The sequence below is a fragment of the Scyliorhinus canicula genome, chromosome 7 (genome assembly GCF_902713615.1).
Source record: "Scyliorhinus canicula chromosome 7, sScyCan1.1, whole genome shotgun sequence".
Taxonomy (NCBI): domain Eukaryota; kingdom Metazoa; phylum Chordata; class Chondrichthyes; order Carcharhiniformes; family Scyliorhinidae; genus Scyliorhinus; species Scyliorhinus canicula.
Window position 1 is genome coordinate 122,456,866 of NC_052152.1, and position 19,770 is coordinate 122,476,635.

A 19,770-nucleotide genomic window follows, 5' to 3' on the forward strand; every position below is an offset into this window, starting at 1 on the left:
GTTTATGCTCCTTAATGAAGTCTTAGGCCGCTTCTGGGGTCTTGAAATAATACTCCCGGCCTCCGAACGTCACCCATAATTTTGCCGGGTAGAGCACCCCAAACCTGATCTGCCGCCGGTACAGCACCGCCTTGGCCTTGTTGAAACCTGCTCGCCGTTTTGCCAACTCGACTTCGATGTCCTGATAAATCCAGAAATCCACCACCAAAATGGACCCCATCAGTCTCGCGGCAGACACGGAGGAATTCATCAGGCGAATGAGGCTCTGGGAATTCTTCCACAGACCCCAAGAGGCCGACAGCGAACCCAAGGAGACGACCAATGAACCGGAACAGCAGACCGTGAGATCTGCGGTGCAGCAAACGAAAAGGAAAGAGTCGAATTGGACCCCTCCGGAAGGCCGCTGCCCTAGTCTCGACATGTATGCTGAAGCCGTCGGAAGTCGTGTCAATGCCAGATTCATCAGTCGCATTCACAAGGCAGCCCCGAACGTCACCCAAGTACAACGCAACGCCAACCGCACTCTCAAAACCAACCGCAACATCGTCATCAAACCAGCAGACAAAGGAGGGGCCACCGTCATACTGAACAGAACGGACTACTGCAAAGAAGTATACTGACAACTCAACAACCAGGAACACTACAGACAGTTACCTGCAGATCCAACCAAGGAACACATCCGCCAACTCAACAGACTGATCAGGACCTTGGATCCAGACCTTCAGAGCACCCTACGTGCTCTCATCCCACGTAATCCCCGCATTGGAGATCTCTACTGCCTCCCCGAAAATACACAAGGCCAACACACCAGGCCGTCCTATCGTTTCAGGCAATGGGACCCTGTGTGAGAACCTCTCTGGCCACATCGAGGGCATCTTGAAACCCATCGTACAAGGTACACCCAGCTTCTGTCGCGACACGACGGACTTCCTACAGAAACTCAGCACCCATGGACCAGTTGAACCAGGAACATTCCTCGTCACAATGGATGTCTCGGCACTCTACACCAGCATCCCCCATGACAACGGCATTGCTGCAACAGGCTCAGTCCTCAACACCGACAACTGCCAATCTCCAGACGCAATTCTGCAACTCATCCGCTTCATTTTAGATCACAACGTCTTCACCTTCGACAACAAATTCTTCACCCAGATGCATGGAACAGCCATGGGGACCAAATTTGCACCACAATATGCCAACATCTTCATGCACAAGTTTGAACAAGACTTCCTCACCACACAGGACCTGCAACCGATGTTATACACCAGATACATCGATGACATTTTTTTCCTTTGGACCCACAGCGAAGAATCACTGAAACGACTACACGATGAGATCAATAAATTCCATCCCACCATCAGACTCACCATGGACTATTCGCCAAATTCTGTTGCATTCTTGGACATACTCATCTCCATCAAGGACGGTCACCTCAGCACTTCGCTTTACCGCAAGCCCACAGACAACCTCACGATGCTCCACTTTTCCAGCTTTCACCCGAAACACATTAGAGAACCCATCCCCTATGGACAAGCCCTCCGTATACACAGGATCTGCTCAGACGAGGAGGAGCGTAACAGACACCTGCAGACGCTGAAAGATGCTCTCGTACGAACGGGATATGGCGCTCGACTCATCGATCGACAGTTCCAACGTGCCACAGCAAAAAACCGCACCGACCTCCTCAGAAGACAAACACGGGACACAACTGACAGAGTACCCTTCGTCGCCCAGTACTTTCCTGGGCGGAGAAACTACGACATCTTCTTCGCAGCCTTCAACACATCATCGATGAAGATGAACATCTTGCCGAGGTCATCCCCACACCCCCACTACTGGCCTTCAAACAACCGCGCAACCTCAAACAAACCATTGTTTGCAGCAAATTACCCAGCCTTCAGAACAGCGACCACGACACCACACAACCCTGCCAGGGCAATCTGTGCAAGACATGCCTGATCATCGACTTGGATACCACCATTACACGTGGTAACACCACCCACCAGGTACGCGGCACATACTCGTGCGACTCGACCAATGTAGTCTACCTCTTACATAGAACATAGAACAGTACAGCACAGAACAGGCCCTTCGGCCCTCGATGTTGTGCCGAGCAATGATCACGCTACTTAAACCCACGTAACCCGTATACCCGTAACCCAACAATCCCCCCATTAACCTTACACTACGGGCAATTTAGCATGGCCAATCCACCTAACCCGCACATCTTTGGACTGTGGGAGGAAACCGGAGCACCCGGAGGAAACCCACGCACACACGGGGAGGACGTGCAGACTCCACACAGACAGTGACCCAGCCGAGAATCGAACCTGGGACCCTGGAGCTGTGAAGCATTGATGCTAACCACCATGCTACCGTGAGGCCCCTTACGCTGCAGGAAAGGATGTCCTGAAGCGTGGTACATTGGTGAGACCATGCAGACATTGCGACAACGAATGAACGGGCATCGTGCGACAATCACCAGGCAGGAATGTTCCCTTCCAGTCGGGGAACACTTCAGTAGTCAAGGGCATTCAGCCTCTGATCTCCGGGTAAGCGTTCTCCAAGGCGGTCTTCAGGACACGCGACAACGCAGAATTGCCGAGCAAAAACGTATAGCTAAGTTCCGCACGCATGAGTGCGGCCTCAACAGGGATCTTGGATTCATGTCGCATTACATCCACCCCCCACCATCTGGCCTGGACTTGCAAAATCCTACCAACTGTTCTGGCTTGAGACAATTCACACCTCTTTAACCTGTGATTATCCCTCTCCCTGGATCTGTAATGATTTGATTACCTGCAAATGCTCGCATTCCAAGCATTGTCCAGCATCTCTGACTTTGTCTATATAAATGTTTCTGGAACATACCTCGCCATTCACCTGAGGAAGGAGCTGCGCTCCGAAAGCTCGTGTTTGAAACAAACCTGTTGGACTTTAACCTGGTGTTGTAAGACTTCTTACTGTGCTCACCCCAGTCCAACACCGGCATCTCCACATCATGGCTGATAAATCCAGACGTTATTTCCCTCCCAGTCGCAGCTATGCTTCTCCCTGGGCCACCGTAGAATTTTCTCTTTCTCATCAAATTTATGGAGTCTCACGATCACCGCCCGCAGCGGCTGCCCAGCTCTCGGCTTCAGCCTCAGAGACCTATGCTCTCGGCCCACTTCAGGGGCCTTATCCAGCACCCCTCCTGCCACCAGCCCCGCCAGTATCCTCGAGAAGTACCTCGTGGCACTCACACCTTCCACTCCTTCAGGCAGCCCCACTATTCGCAGGTTCTGTCTTCTCGAGGCATACTCCTGCTCCTCCAGCTTTGCCCTCACCATTTACAAAGGTCTCCTAGGAGCCAAACCTCCACCTCCAGAGCCACCACACGTTCGCTGTGGTCCGAGATCACTCCTTTAATCTCCCTGCACCTCCAAACATCTCTCCGTCAGCTCCAAAGTACTCTTCAGGGGTGCCACAGCTTCTGCAATGGCCTTTGCATGATCCTCATGCATTTCTTTCCTCTGTTTATGGAATTCCTCCTTTACAAAAATCATCAGTTCCTGTATCTGGGGCCTTACAGCTTGCCCCTCCCCCGCCTGCATGCTGGAAGAGACTGTCTGTGAAGCACAACACTGTTTCAACTTTCCAGCCAAACCTCTCACTGTTTTCTGCTGGGTCCAGTGATCAGAAGACATACCATTCCAGGGGTAAACTACTCCTCTAACATTCACCTGCACCTTTTCATCAAAATTCCAACTGGAACTGGGTAAAAAGAGACCTTTTCTGTGACTTTGAACAGGAACAGCCCTGTATGTGACCACTCACTCCATGGTCACAAGCGGAAGTCGGGCAATAGGTTTTATTTACAGTGCCTTTAAAACAGCTCTGCAATACACAAAATGTCTATTCCCCTGCTTATTGCAGCTCAACTTCCAGCAACCTCTGGGCTAGATTCCCCCCCCCCCCCCCAAGAGCACCACTGGCGAAACGGCGACAATGGAATAATCCATTGACCTCAGGCGTGATTCTCCGGTCGCTGGGTAAATGAGGCCGGAGAATCCCGCCCTCTGCCTAATTTAGCTCTGAGTCCACATGCACGATTATCCATCGAGCACAATGAGCATAGCTCAGCTCCCAGAATCTCATAATCGCTCAGATAACAAATAAACCATTGAATTCTGCAATGAGTACCAGGCGAAAAGAGAGAAATGTGGCCCTCTTCTCAGTAATCACAGAATCAGAGAATCCCTACAGTGCAGAAGGAAATTATTCGGGCATCAAGTCTACACCCACCCTCTGAAAGCGCACCCTGCCTGATGTGTTGGGTACTCTGGATCTGTGGAGACTGTGTTTACCTTAGCAGTAACGTAGACAGGCTACCAACACTTGTAGAAGTACAACTCTATTTTATTTAACTATGAGCTGTTAAACACACTGTGGGTCGACACCATGTTAGATTGACTGAAGACCTATGCCTAATCTGACCAGCCTATACTGCTAGCACATGGTAGATGTTTGTGCTACTGACTGCGGGCTCTGTGTGTCTCAGAGGCTGCATCCCGAATGAGCGGGAAAACTAGTGCCCTCTGGCTTTATAGTGACCGTGCCCTGTCTGGTGATTGGCTGCTGTGTTGTGTGTGTTGATTGGTCTTGCAGTGTGTCAGTCAGTGTGTGTCTCTGCACCATCATATACTTATGTATATATTATGACACTGCCCAGGTCCACTCCCCTGTCCTATCCCCGTAACCCAATAACCCCACCTAACCTTTGGACACTGAGGGGCAATTTAGTATGGCCAATCCACCTAACCTGCACATCTTTGAACTGTGGGAAGAAACCGGAGCACCCGGAGGAAACCCATGCAGACATGCGAAGAAAGTGCAATCTCCACACAGACAGTAACCCAAGTCTGGTATTGAACCCAGATCCCAGGGCGTGTGAGGCAGCAGTGCTAACCACTTTGTCACCATATTCTGTGTTGCCAAGAAACTATTTTTACAAGCGCGAAAATCTAGGAAAACATATAGGATATGAAGTCACTGGGCCTATTGCAGGGTGCACATCAGACCTAATCAACATATCAAAGTTCTTTGAGAGATTATCAGTGGTCAGGCATGATGGAACTCAGTACATGTTACTTACCTAGATTTCAGCAAGGGTTCAGGTAAAATGCCACCTGAGAGGCTGTCCCATTGATTAGGACAGGACAGAATAGGTGGCAGTTATTAAAGTGGATCAGTTACTGGCTGCACCAAAGGAGATTGGGACATTGACGGGGCAGAAAGGATAAGTGTGATGAATGGTTCTCAAGCAATTCGAACCTGAAGTATATACTATACTAAGATTTCACTATTCAACTTATATATATTACAAAAGAATTATAACATTTTTCTTATAAATTCATTCTGTTTTTAGGTCGAAAATATGATAAAAATGGAAATTTGAATCAGTGGTGGAGCAATGCATCAATTTCGAGGTTCAATGACAAAACTGAATGTATGATAAAACAGTATGATGAGTATTATTGGGGACAAGCTGGTTTACAGGTACGTCAGGGGTTCTGGGTGAGTTACAGGTATGTCTGGGGCACTGGGTGGGTTACAGGTATGTCTGGGCATTGGGTGGGTTACAGGTATGTCTGGGACACTGGGTGGGTTACAGGTATGGCTGGGGCACTGGGTGGGTTACAGGTATGTCTGGGGCACTCGGTGGGTTACAGGTATGTCTGGGACACTGGGTGGGTTACAGGTATGGCTGGGGCACTGGGTGGGTTACAGGTATGTCTGGGGCACTGGGTGGGTTACAGGTATGTCCGGGGCACTGGGTGGGTTACAGGTATGTCTGGGGCACTGGGTGGGTTACAGGTATGTCCTGGTCACATGGTGGGTTACAGCTATGTCCAGGGCACTGGGTGGGTTACAGGTACGTATACGCACAGGGTGAGTTACAGGTACGTCCAGGGCACTGGTTGGGTTACAGGTGTGTCCAGGGCACTAGGTGGGTTACGGGTATGATTCATAGAATTTACAGTGCAGAAGGAGGCCACTCGGCCCATCGGGTCTGCACCTGCTCTTGGAAAGAGCACCCTACCCGAGGTCAACACCTCCACCCTATCCCCATAACCCAGTAACCCCAACCAACACTAAGGGCAATTTTGGACACTAAGGGCAATTTATCAGGGCCAATCCACCTAACCTGCACATCTTTGGACTGTGGGAGGAAACCGGAGCGTCCGGAGGAAACCTACGCACACACGGGGAGGATGTGCAGACTCCGCACAGACATTGACCAAAGCTGGAATCGAACCTGGGACCCTGGAGCTGTGAAGCAATTGTGCTATCCACAATGCTACCGTGCTGCCCTTAATGATATGGACACTGTATGGGTTACAAGCACGTATAGGGCACTGGGTGGGTTACAAGTCTGTCCAGCGCACTGGGTGGGTAACAGGTGTGCCCAGGGCACTGGATGCAATACAGGTACAGGTACGTCGGGGCACTGGGTTGGTTACAGGTATGGCTGGGACACTGGGTGAGTTACAGGCACATCTGGGGCACTGGGTGGGTTAGCGGTATGGCTCGAGCATTAGGTGGGCTACAGATATGTCTTGGGCACTAGGTGGTTTACAGGTAGGTCTGAGGCACTGGGTGGGATACAGGTGCATCTAGGGCACTGTGTGGGTTACAGGTATATCTGATAGACATGGGGGAGTTGCAAGTACAACTGGGGTACCAGGTGAGTTGCAGGTATGTCTGAGGCACTGGGTGGGTTACAGGTATGTCTGAGGCACTGGGTGGGTTACAGGTATATCTGATAGACATGGGGGGAGTTGCAAGTACAACTGGGGCACGAGGTGAGTTGCAGGTATGTCTGGAGCACTGGGTGGGTTACAGGTATGTCTGGGGCTCTCGGTTTATTACAGGTACATATAGAGCATTGGGTACATTACAGGTATGTCTGGGGCACTGGGTGGGTTACAGGTATATCCAGGGCACTGGATGGGTTTACAGGTATATCTGGGGCACTGGGTGGGTTACAGGTATGCCTGAGGCACAGGGTGGGTTAGAACATAGAACAGTACAGCACAGAACAGGCCCTTCGGCCCTCAATGTTGTGCCGAGCCATGATCACCCTACTCAAACCTACATATCCACCCTATACCCGTAACCCAACAACCTCCCCCCTTAACCTTACTTTTATTAGGACACTACGGGCAATTTAGCATGGCCAATCCACCTAACCTGCACATCTTTGGTTACAGGTATGTCTGGGTCACTGGGTGGGTTACAGGTATGTCTGGGGCACTGGGTGGGTTACAGGTATATCTGGGGCACTGGGTGGGTTACAGGTATGTCCAGGGCACTGGGTGGGTTACAGGTATGTCTGGGTCACTGGGTGGGTTACAGGTATGTCTGGGGCACTGGGTGGGTTACAGGTATGGCTGGGGCACTGGGTGGGTTACAGGTATATCCAGGGCACTGGGTGAGTTACAGGTATGCCTGAGGAACTGGGTGGGTTACAGGTATATCTGGGGCACTGGGTGGGTTACAGGTATGTCTGAGGCACTGGGTGGGTTACAGGTATATCTGGGGCACTGGGTGGGTTACAGGTATATCCAGGGCACTGGGTGGGTGACAGGTATGTCTGAGGCACTGGGTGGGTTACAGGTATATCTGGGGCACTGGGTGGGTTACAGGTATGTCTGGGGCACTGGGTGAGTTACAGGTATATCCGGGGCACTGGGTGGGTTACAGGTATGTCTGAGGCACTGGGTGGGTTACAGGTATATCTGGGGAACTGGGTGGGTTACAGGTATGTCTGAGGCACTGGGTGGGTTACAGGTATGTCCGGGGCACTGGGTGGGTTATAGGTATATCCGGGGCACTGGATGGGTTTACAAGTATCTCTGGGTCACTGGGTGGGTTACAGGTATATCCGGGGCACTGGGTGGGTTACAGGTATGTCTGGGGCACTGGGTGGGTTACAGGTATGTCCGGGGCACTGGGTGGGTTACAGGTATGTCTGGGGCACTGGGTGGGTTACAGGTATGTCTGGGCACTGGGTGGGTTACAGGTATGCCCAGGGCACTGGGTGGGTTACAGGTATGGCTGGGGCACTGGGTGGGTTACAGGTATGTCTGGGCACTGGGTGGGTTACAGGTATGTCTGGGGCACTGGGTGGGTTACAGGTATGTCTGGGGCACTGGGTGGGTTACAGGTATGTCTGAGGCACTGGGTGGGTTACAGGTATGTCTGGGGCACTGGGTGAGTTACAGGTATATCCAGGGCACTGGGTGGGTTACAGGTATGTCTGGGGCACTGGGTGGGTTACAGGTATATCCGGGGCACTGGGTGAGTTACAGGTATATCCAGGGCACTGGGTGGGTTACAGGTATGTCTGAGGCACTGGGTGGGTTACAGGTATATCTGGGGCACTGGGTGGGTTACAGGTATGTCTGAGGCACTGGGTGGGTTACAGGTATGTCTGGGTCACTGGGTGGGTTACAGGTATGTCTGGGGCACTGGGTGGGTTACAGGTATGTCTGGGGCACTGGGTGGGTTACAGGTATGTCCAGGGCACTGGGTGAGTTACAGGTATGCCTGAGGCACTGGGTGGGTTACAGGTATGTCTGGGCACTGGGTGGGTTACAGGTATGTCTGAGGCACTGGGTGGGTTACAGGTATATCTGGGGCACTGGGTGGGTTACAGGTATATCCAGGGCACTGGGTGGGTGACAGGTATGTCTGAGGCACTGGATGGGTTACAGGTATATCTGGGGCACTGGGTGGGTTACAGGTATGTCTGAGGCACTGGGTGGGTTACAGGTATATCTGGGGCACTGGGTGGGTTACAGGTATATCCAGGGCACTGGGTGGGTGACAGGTATGTCTGAGGCACTGGGTGGGTTACAGGTATATCTGGGGCACTGGGTGGGTTACAGGTATGTCTGGGGCACTGGGTGAGTTACAGGTATATCCGGGGCACTGGGTGGGTTACAGGTATGTCTGAGGCACTGGGTGGGTTACAGGTATATCTGGGGCACTGGGTGGGTTACAGGTATGTCTGGGGCACTGGGTGGGTTACAGGTATGTCCGGGGCACTGGGTGGGTTACAGGTATATCCGGGGCACTGGATGGGTTTACAGGTATCTCTGGGTCACTGGGTGGGTTACAGGTATGTCTGGGGCACTGGGTGGGTTACAGGTATGTCTGGGGCACTGGGTGGGTTACAGGTATGCCCAGGGCACTGGGTGGGTTACAGGTATGGCTGGGCACTGGGTGGGTTACAGGTATGTCTGGGGCACTGGGTGGGTTACAGGTATGTCTGGGGCACTGGGTGGGTTACAGGTATGTCTGAGGCACTGGGTGGGTTACAGGTATGTCTGGGCACTGGGTGGGTTACAGGTATGTCTGGGGCACTGGGTGGGTTACAGGTATGTCTGGGCACTGGGTGGGTTACAGGTATGTCTGGGGCACTGGGTGGGTTACAGGTATGTCTGGGGCACTGGGTGGGTTACAGGTATGTCTGGGGCACTGGGTGGGTTACAGGTATGTCTGAGGCACTGGGTGGGTTACAGGTATGTCTGGGGCACTGGGTGAGTTACAGGTATATCCGGGGCACTGGGTGAGTTACAGGTATATCCAGGGCACTGGGTGGGTTACAGGTATGTCTGAGGCACTGGGTGGGTTACAGGTATATCTGGGGCACTGGGTGGGTTACAGGTATGTCTGGGGCACTGGGTGAGTTACAGGTATATCCGGGGCACTGGGTGAGTTACAGGTATATCCAGGGCACTGGGTGGGTTACAGGTATGTCTGAGGCACTGGGTGGGTTACAGGTATATCTGGGGCACTGGGTGGGTTACAGGTATGTCTGAGGCACTGGGTGGGTTACAGGTATGTCTGGGGCACTGGGTGAGTTACAGGTATGTCCGGGGCACTGGGTGGGTTACAGGTATGCCCAGGGCACTGGGTGGGTGACAGGTATATCCGGGGCACTGGATGGGTTTACAGGTATCTCTGGGTCACTGGGTGGGTTACAGGTATATCCGGGGCACTGGGTGGGTTACAGGTATGTCTGGGGCACTGGGTGGGTTACAGGTATGTCTGGGGCACTGGGTGGGTTACAGGTATGCCCAGGGTACTGGGTGGGTTACAGGTATGGCTGGGGCACTGGGTGAGTTACAGGTATGTCTGGGGCACTGGGTGGGTTACAGGTATGTCTGGGCATTGGGTGGGTTACAGGTATGTCTGAGGCACTGGGTGGGTTACAGGTATGTCTGGGGCACTGGGTGGGTTACAGTAATGTCTGGGGCACTGGGTGGGTTACAGGTATGTCTGGGGCACTGGGTGGGTTACAGGTATGTCTGGGGCACTGGGTGGGTTACAGGTATGTCTGGGCACTGGGTGGGTTACAGGTATGTCTGAGGCACTGGGTGGGTTACAGGTATGTCTGGGCACTGGGTGGGTTACAGGTATGTCTGGGGCACTTGGTGGGTTACAGGTATGTCTGGGGCACTGGGTGGGTTACAGGTATGTCTGGGGCACTGGGTGGGTTACAGGTATGTCTGGGGCACTGGGTGGGTTACAGGTATGTCTGGGGCACTGGGTGGGTTACAGGTATGTCTGGGCACTGGGTGGGTTACAGGTATGTCTGAGGCACTGGGTGGGTTACAGGTATGTCTGGGCACTGGGTGGGTTACAGGTATGTCTGGGGCACTGGGTGGGTTACAGGTATGCCTGGGTCACTGGGTGGGTTACAGGTATGCCCAGGGCACTGGGTGGGTTACAGGTATGTCTGGGGCACTGGGTGGGTTACAGGTATGTCTGGGGCACTGGGTGGGTTACAGGTATGTCTGGGGCACTGGGTGGGTTACAGGTATGTCTGGGGCACTGGGTGGGTTACAGGTATGCCCAGGGCACTGGGTGGGTTACAGGTATATCCAGGGCACTGGGTGGGTGACAGGTATGCCTGGGGCACTGGGTGGGTTACAGGTATATCCAGGGCACTGGGTGGGTGACAGGTATGCCTGGGGCACTGGGTGGGTTACAGGTATATCCAGGGCACTGGGTGGGTGACAGGTATGCCTGGGGCACTGGGTGGGTTACAGGTATGCCTGGGGCACTGGGTGGGTTACAGGTTAGTCTGGGGCACTGGATAAAAGCAAATTACTGCGGATGCTGGAATGTGAAACGACAAAGAAAATGCTGCAAAATCTCAGCAAGTCTGGCAGCATCTGTAGGGAGAGAAAAGCTAACGTTTCAAGTCCAATGACTCTTTGTCAAAGCAAACAGACAGAGAAAGTGGGAAATATTTATACTGTGGAGTGAGAATGAAAGATGAGTCTAAGCCACAGAAACACAGGGAAACTGGGTGCTAATGGCCACAGATACTAAGGGGAAAGAGTGTTAATGGCAGTCCCCAGAGAGGACAAAAGATGTGAAAGTTCAAACAGCAGAGAAGCTAACATCAGAGGATGAACTGTAGATGTGGGGGGATGGGAAAGGGGAAGCAAAGAGGAGAAAGGTGCAGGCAAGGTGGATAAGATTGGGGGGGGGGGGGGGGTTAAATATATTGAGAAAGAAATTAATGGTAAAAGACAGTTAAAATGAAATGAAAACAAATGGGTCGCGGTGGGGTAGAGCTGATCATCTGAAGTTGTTGAATTCAATGTTCAGGATGGAAGGCTGTAGCGTGCCTAACCGGAAGATGAGATGTTGTTCCCCCAGTTTGCGTTGCACTTCACTGGAACATTGCAGCAGGCCAAGAACAGACATGTGGGCATGGGAGCAGGGTCTTTTGTTAAAATAGCAAGCAACAGGAAGGTCAGGATCCTGAATGCGCACAGACTGAAGATGCTCAGCAAAGCGATCACCCAGTCTGCGTTTGGTCTCTCCGATATAGAGGAGACCACGTTGGGAGCAGCAAATGCAATAGACCAAATTGAAAGAGGTGCAAGTGAAACGCTGCTTAACCTGGAATGAGTGTTTTGGGCCTGGGATGTTAAGCATGGAAGAGGTAAAAGGGCAGGTGTTACACCTTCTTCGACTGCATGGGTGATGGGAGAGGTACTGGGTATGGTGGAGGAGTGGACTAGGTTATCTCGGAGGGAACGGTCTCTGCGGAATGCAGACAGAGGGAATGAAGGGAAGATGTGTTTGGTGGTGGCATCACGCTGGAGTTGGCGAAAATGGAGGAGGATTATGCTTTGCATATGGAGGCTGGTGGGATGAAATGTCAACATCGGTGTCAACATCGAATTCAACAACTTCAGATGATCAGCTGTACCCCACCTCGACCCATTTGTTTTCATCCCATTTCATTTTAACTGTCTTTTACCATTTATTTATTTCTTAATATATTTAAACCCCCCCCCCCCCCAATCTTATCCATCTTTCCTTAACTTTCTCCTCTTTGCTTCCCCTTTCCCGTCCCCCCACAACTACAGTTCATCCTCTGATGTTTGTTTCTCTGCTGTTTGACCTTTCACATCTTTTGTTCTCTCTGGGGACTGCTATTAACACTCTTTTTTTCATTTCGTTTCCCCTGGGTTTCTGTGGCCATTTAGCACCCGGTTCCCCTGGGGTTCTGTGGCTATGACTCATCTTTAATTCACTCACTCCACAATATAAATATTTCCCACTTTCTCTGTCTGTTAGCTTTGACAAAGAGTCAAAACATTAGCTCTTTTCTCTCCCTACACATGCTGCCAGACCTGGTGAGATTTTCCAGCATTTTCTCTTTCATTTCAAATTCCAGCATCCGCAGTAATTTGCTTTTATCCAGTGCCCCAGACTAACCTGTAACCCACCCAGTGCCCCAGACATACCTGTAACCCACCCAGTGCCCCAGACATACCTGTAACCCACCCAGTGCCCAGACATACCTGTAACCCACCCAGTGCCCCAGACATACCTGTAACCCACCCAGTGCCCAGACATACCTGTAACCCACCCAGTGCCCCAGACATACCTGTAACCCACCCAGTGCCCAGACATACCTGTAACCCACCCAGTGCCCCTGACATACCTGTAACCCACCCAATGCCCCGGACATACCTGTAACCCACCCAGTGCCCCAGACATACCTGTAACCCACCCAGTGCCCCAGACATACCTGTAACCCACCCAGTGCCCCAGACATACCTGTAACCCACCCAGTGCCCCAGACATACCTGTAACCCACCCAGTGCCCCAGACATACCTGTAACCCACCCAGTGCCCCAGACAAAGCTGTAACTCACCCAGTGCCCCAGGCATACCTGTAACCCACCCAGTGCCCCAGACGTACCTGTAACCCACCCAGTGCCCCAGACGTACCTGTAACCCACCCAGTGCCCCAGACATACCTGTAACCCACCCAGTGCCCCAGATATACCTGTAACCCACCCAGTGCCCCAGACATACCTGTTACCCACATTGTTCCCTGGACATACCTGTTACAGGTACATCTGGGGCACTGGGTGGGTTACAGATATGTCAAGGACACTGGGTGCAATACAGGTATGTCAAGGGCACTGGGTGGGTTACAGGTACGTCCGGGGCACTGGGTGGGTTACAGGTACGTCCGGGGCACTGGGTGGGTTACAGGTACGTCCGGGGCACTGGGTCGGTTATAGGTATGTCTGGTTCACTGGATGGGCTACAGGTACTTCTGGGACACAGGATGGGTTACAGGTACGTCTGCCACTGAGTGGGTTAAAAATACGTTGGGGACACCTAGTGAGCATCAGATATGTCTGGGACACTGGGTAGGTTACAAGTACGTTTTGAAGACCGGGTGAGTTACAGGTTTTTCTGGGGCACTGGTGGATTACAAGTACATCTGGGCCACTGGGTCTGTTTCAGGTACGTCTGGGGTCTAGGTGGGTTGTAGCTACGTCTGGGGCACGGGGTGGGTTACAGATATGTCTTTTGCACCCGCTTATCTATATGTGCAAGGATTCAAACTTCTATTTATAGAGAATACACAGACCCAGACCTTCGGACACCTGAGTACACTGACCCAGACCCTCCCATTCCTGAGTATACAGACCCAGATACTCCTGTTCCTGAATACACAGAACCTGCCACTTCCGAATATACAGACCCTCCCACTCCTGAAACATTGACCCTCTCATTCCTGACTGCATAGACCTTCTCTGTCCTGAATACACAGACCCAGACTCTCCCACTCTCAAATACACAGACAAGACACTCCCATTCCAGAATGCACTCCCTAATCCACTCTCCCACTTCTGAATACCCAGATCCAGATGTTCCCACTCCTGAATACACAGGCCCAGATGTCCACATTCTTCAATACACAGACCTAGACACTCCCACTCTTGAATACACAGACCCACTCCTGAATACATAGACCAAATGGTCCGAGATTGGAATTTTGATCTCTTGCCATCCTGAATTTTAATTGCCAAAGACATGTTGCCTTAAGACAGCCTTGGCCACGAGCTCTGGATTTCCCTCCCTAAAACTCAGAGGACTGGATTCTCCGTTTCTGAGGCTAAATGCTGGCGCGAACGGAGAATTCGCGGGAGCTTCATGACAGGAAAATCGGCACGAACCCCTCACCGATTCCGGTACAGGTGAGGGAGTAGCTCCAGCACCGCACGAAACTCCCGCGGATGACGCTGAAAATGGCCGGAGAATGGTCGGGTCCTGGGCAGCGCATGCGCAGGGCTGACGACCTGCTCCGGTCGCACCATAAAACCCCTAACCCACCTACTGCAACCACTCAGCCTACCCCCTGGCCAACTCCCACCAGTCCCACAAGCCCTAACAGAAGCCGCCCCCAGCCAGCAGCACGGATCCCGGCCAAGTGTGGTAGCGTTGGACACAGTTCCACAGCCGGCACACCGGGGACGGGATTCTCCCCTACCCAGCGGGGCGGGCGGTCCCGGCGCCGAGGAGTGGTGTGAACCACTCCGGCGTCAGGCTGCCTGGAAGGTGCGGAATCCTCTGCACCTTCAGGAGCTAGGCCGGCACCGGCTGGGTTGGCACCGCACCAACTGGCGCGGAAGGGGCTTGGCGCCGCACCAACCGGCGCCGAAGGGCCTCCGCTGGCCGGCGCGAGTTGGCACATGTGCAGGAGTGCCAGCCTGTGTCTTCCCAGCGCATGCGCAGGGGGGGTTCATCTCCGCACCGGCTATGGCGGAGGTCCACAGCAGTCGATGCGGAGGCAAAGAATGCCCCCACGGCACAGGCCTGCCCAAGGATCGGTGGGCCCTGCTCACGGGCCAGGCCACCGTGGGTGCACCCCCTGGGCGCCCCCCCCGAGGACCACGGAGGCGGCCTGCAGAGCCAGGTCCCACCGGTAAGTACCAGGTCTAATTTACGCCGGCTGGACCGGCCTAAAACGGGCGGCCGCTCGGCCCATCACGGGCCAGAGAATCGAAGGGCTGCCAGCGGCCGGCGACCGGTGTGGCACGATTCCCGCCCCCGTCAAAACCGCAGTGGCGGAGAATTCGGCAGCCGGTGGGGGTGGGATTCACGTTGTCTCCTGGCAATTCTTCGGCCCGGCAGGGGGTCGGAGAATCCCGGCCCGGGTTCCCGACGCTGGGACCACATGTGGCCCGTGCTGTCAGGAACTCAGCCCATCAGGGACGGAGCATCGCGGGTGGGCTGGCCAATGACGTGCTAATGGCGTCACGATCATGCCGGTTTGGCGGGGGCAGAGAATTGCGGACCGGTGTCAAACTGCCGCCGGCCCTGATTCCAGCATCGGAATCAATTCTCCGCCCCATCGCCGATCACAATGTTGCCGGAGGGCTGCCTCTCTACCTCACTTTCTCCCTTTCACCCAGGCTATGGTTGTCAGTCTGAATGTGGCTTGGTATCCAATTAATTTTGATCATGCCCTGTGAAGCACCTTGTGATGTTATTCTACATATATATGTAAGTTGTTCTTGTGTGCACACCTATAAAAACATGTTATTAACCTATTAACCTTCTGTCTTTTAGGTGAAGGGGCGGAGAACATTGGGAGAGAATATTGCTGACAACGCTGGGCTTCGGCAGGCTTTCAGGGTACAGTAACCTTTGTGTTGGCAGCTCCGTCTGGGCCATTCTGTTCCGTAATCGTGGCATCAGTGGGGGTATTTGTGAATCAGGAGAGCACCCAGCGAGTAATGCTTCTGATTTGTGTTCAAGCTGACAATTCCAACCAGTTAATTAAAACAATTCACTTATGTCAACCATTGTTGTGGCCATTTCAGAGACATGGATAGAGCAGGGACAGGAATGGTTGTTGCAGGTTCCGGGGTTTAGGTGTTTTAGTAAGCTCAGAGAAGCGGGCAAAAGAGGGGGAGGTGTGGCGCTGCTAGTCAAGGACAGTATTACGGTGGCGGAAAGGATGCTAGATGGGGACTCTTCTTCTGAGGTAGTATGGGCTGAGGTTAGAAACAGGAAAGGAGAGGTCACCCTGTTGGGAGTTTTCTATAGGCCACCTAATAGTTCTAGGGATGTAGAGGAAAGGATGGCGAAGATGGTTCTGGAAAAGAGCGAAAGTAACAGGGTAGTTGTTATGGGAGACTTTAACTTTCCAAATATTGACTGGAAAAGATATAGTTCGAGTACATTAGATGGGTCGTTCTTTGTACAATGTGTGCAGGAGGGTTTCCTGACACAATATGTTGACAGGCCAACAAGAGGCGAGGCCACATTGGATTTGGTTTTGGGTAATGAACCAGGCCAGGTGTTAGATCTGGAGGTAGGTGAGCACTTTGGAAACAGTGACCACAATTCGGTGACCTTTACGTTAGTGATGGAAAGGGATAAGTATACCCCGCAGGGCAAGAGTTATAGCTGGGGGAAGGGCAATTATGATGCCATTAGACATGACTTAGGATGTGTTGGTTGGAGAAGTAGGCTGCAAGGGTTGGGCACACTGGATATGTGGAGCTTGTTCAAGGAACAGCTATTGCATGTTCTTGATAAGTACGTACCAGTCAGGCAGGGAGGAAGGGGTCGAGCGAGGGAACCGTGGTTTACCAAAGAAGTGGAATCTCTTGTAAAGAGGAAGAAGGAGGCCTATGTGAAGATGAGGCATGAAGTTTCAGTTGGGGCGCTTGATAGTTACAAGGAAGCGAGGAAGGATCTAAAGAGAGAGCTGAGACGAGCAAGGAGGGGACATGAGAAGTCTTTGGCAGGTAGGATCAAGGAAAACCCAAAAGCTTTCTATAGGTATGTCAGGAATAAAAGAATGACTAGGGTAAGAGTAGGGCCAGTCAAGGACAGTGGTGGGAAGTTGTGTGTGGAGGCTGAGGAGATAAGCGAGATACTAAATGAATACTTTTCGTCAGTATTCACTCAAGAAAAAGATAATATTGTGGAGGAGAATGCTGAGACCCAGGCTATTAGAATAGATGGCATTGAGGTGCGTAGGGAAGAAGTGTTGGCAATTCTGGACAAGGTGAAAATAGATAAGTCCCCGGGGCCGGATGGGATTTATCCTAGGATTCTCTGGGAAGCCAGGGAAGAGATTGCTGAGCCTTTGGCTTTGATTTTTAGGTCATCATTGGCTACAGGAATAGTGCCAGAGGACTGGAGGATAGCAAATGTGGTCCCTTTGTTCAAGAAGGGGAGTAGAGATAACCCCGGTAACTATAGGCCGGTGAGCCTAATGTCTGTGGTGGGTAAGGTCTTGGAGAGGATTATAAAAGATACGATTTATAATCATCTAGATAGGAATAATATGATTAAGGATAGTCAGCATGGTTTTGTGAAGGGTAGGTCATGCCTCACAAACCTTATCGAGTTCTTTGAGAAGGTGACTGAACAGGTAGATGAGGGTAGAGCAGTTGATGTGGTGTATATGGATTTCAGTAAAGCGTTTGATAAGGTTCCCCACGGTCGGCTATTGCAGAAAATACGGAGGCTGGGGATTGAGGGTGATTTAGAGATTTGGATCAGAAATTGGCTAGTTGAAAGAAGACAGAGAGTGGTAGTTGATGGGAAATGTTCAGAATGGAGTTCAGTTACGAGTGGCGTACCACAAGGATCTGTTCTGGGGCCGTTGCTGTTTGTCATTTTTATAAATGACCTAGAGGAGGGCGCAGAAGGATGGGTGAGTAAATTTGCAGATGACACTAAAGTCGGTGGAGTTGTAGACAGTGCGGAAGGATGTTGCAGGTTACAGAGGGACATAGATAAGCTGCAGAGCTGGGCTGAGAGGTGGCAAATGGAGTTTAATGTGGAGAAGTGTGAGGTAATTCACTTTGGAAAGAATAACAGGAATGCAGAATATTTGGCTAATGGTAAAATTCTTGGTAGTGTGGATGAGCAGAGGGATCTCGGTGTCCATGTACATAGATCCCTGAAAGTTGCCACCCAGGTTGATAGGGTTGTGAAGAAGGCCTATGGTGTGTTGGCCTTTATTGGTAGAGGGATTGAGTTCCGGAGCCATGAGGTCATTTTGCAGTTGTACAAAACTCTAGTACGGCCGCATTTGGAGTATTGCGTACAGTTCTGGTCGCCTCATTATAGGAAGGACATGGAAGCTTTGGAACGGGTGCAGAGGAGATTTACCAGGATGTTGCCTGGTATGGAGGGAAAATCTTATGAGGAAAGGCTGATGGACTTGAGGTTGTTTTCGTTAGAGAGAAGAAGGTTAAGAGGTGACTTAATAGAGGCATACAAAATGATCAGAGGGTTAGATAGGGTGGACAGCGAGAGCCTTCTCCCGCGGATGGAGGTGGCTAGCACGAGGGGACATAGCTTTAAATTGAGGGGTAATAGATATAGGACAGAGGTCAGAGGTGGGTTTTTTACGCAAAGAGTGGTGAGGCCGTGGAATGCCCTATCTGCAACAGTAGTGAACTCGCCAACATTGAGGGCATTTAAAAATTTGTTGGATAAGCATATGGATGATAACGGCATAGTGTAGGTTAGATGGCCTTTAGTTTTTTTTTCCATGTCGGTGCAACATCGAGGGCCGAAGGGCCTGTACTGCACTGTATCGTTCTATGTTCTATGTTCTATTGTACTGAAAATAACCCATGACCCAATTACCTCAAAGGTTAAAATAACACCACATGGCTATCAGGACATGGTAAGGGAATGGAATTCATAGAATTAGTACTGTGCAAAGGAGGCCATTCAGCCCATTGAGTCTGCACTGACCTCTGTGAAAGAGCACCCTACCTGGGCCCACTCCCTCACTCTATCCCCGTAACCATATAACCCCACCTACCCTCTGGACATTAAGCGGCAATTTATCATGGACAATCCACCTAACCGATACATCTTTGGACTGTGGGGGGAAACTGGAGTACCTGGAGGAAACCCATGCAGACACTGGGAGAACGTGCAAACTCCGCACAGTCACCCAACCCTGGGATTGAACCCACATCTCTGACGCTGTGAGACAGCAGCATTGGCCACTCTGCCACCTTCATTTGGTAACTTGTTCAGAGAGCCAGTACTGGCAGACTGAACGGCCTCCTTTTTCAAATTATTTATTCATGGGATGAGTGCATCGCTGGCTAGGCCAGCATTTCTTACCCAATTCCTTGAGATGGTGGTGGTGAGCTGCCTTCTTGAACCGTTGCAGTCGCTGTGGTGTAGGTACACTCACTGTGCTGTTCTGTGCTGTCAGGATCCAGAATTCTTGTGACATGGATTTCACCAGCTCCTTGATCTTTATTCTTGGCAAACAATGATAACTTGGTATCTCTCCACCCAGAAATCTGTTCCTTGACTCCCGGAGGTGTCCCTCTGTTCCCAACACAGCCAAACCCCTATTTGCTGTAGCTTTGTCTCAGGGCACAAGACAAGACA

General features: G+C 51.8%; 1 protein-coding gene across 1 annotated transcript in view; it reads left to right on the top strand.

The window, feature by feature from the left end:
- The window catches only part of phex (phosphate regulating endopeptidase homolog, X-linked), a 371,262-nt gene that overhangs the window by 317,053 nt on the left and 34,439 nt on the right, over positions 1 to 19,770 (top strand). The window contains exons 19-20 of the mRNA XM_038802848.1: positions 5,411 to 5,541; positions 15,955 to 16,020. Of these exons, the coding sequence (XP_038658776.1) occupies positions 5,411 to 5,541; positions 15,955 to 16,020 (197 nt within the window). The remainder of the gene's footprint in view (positions 1 to 5,410; positions 5,542 to 15,954; positions 16,021 to 19,770) is intronic.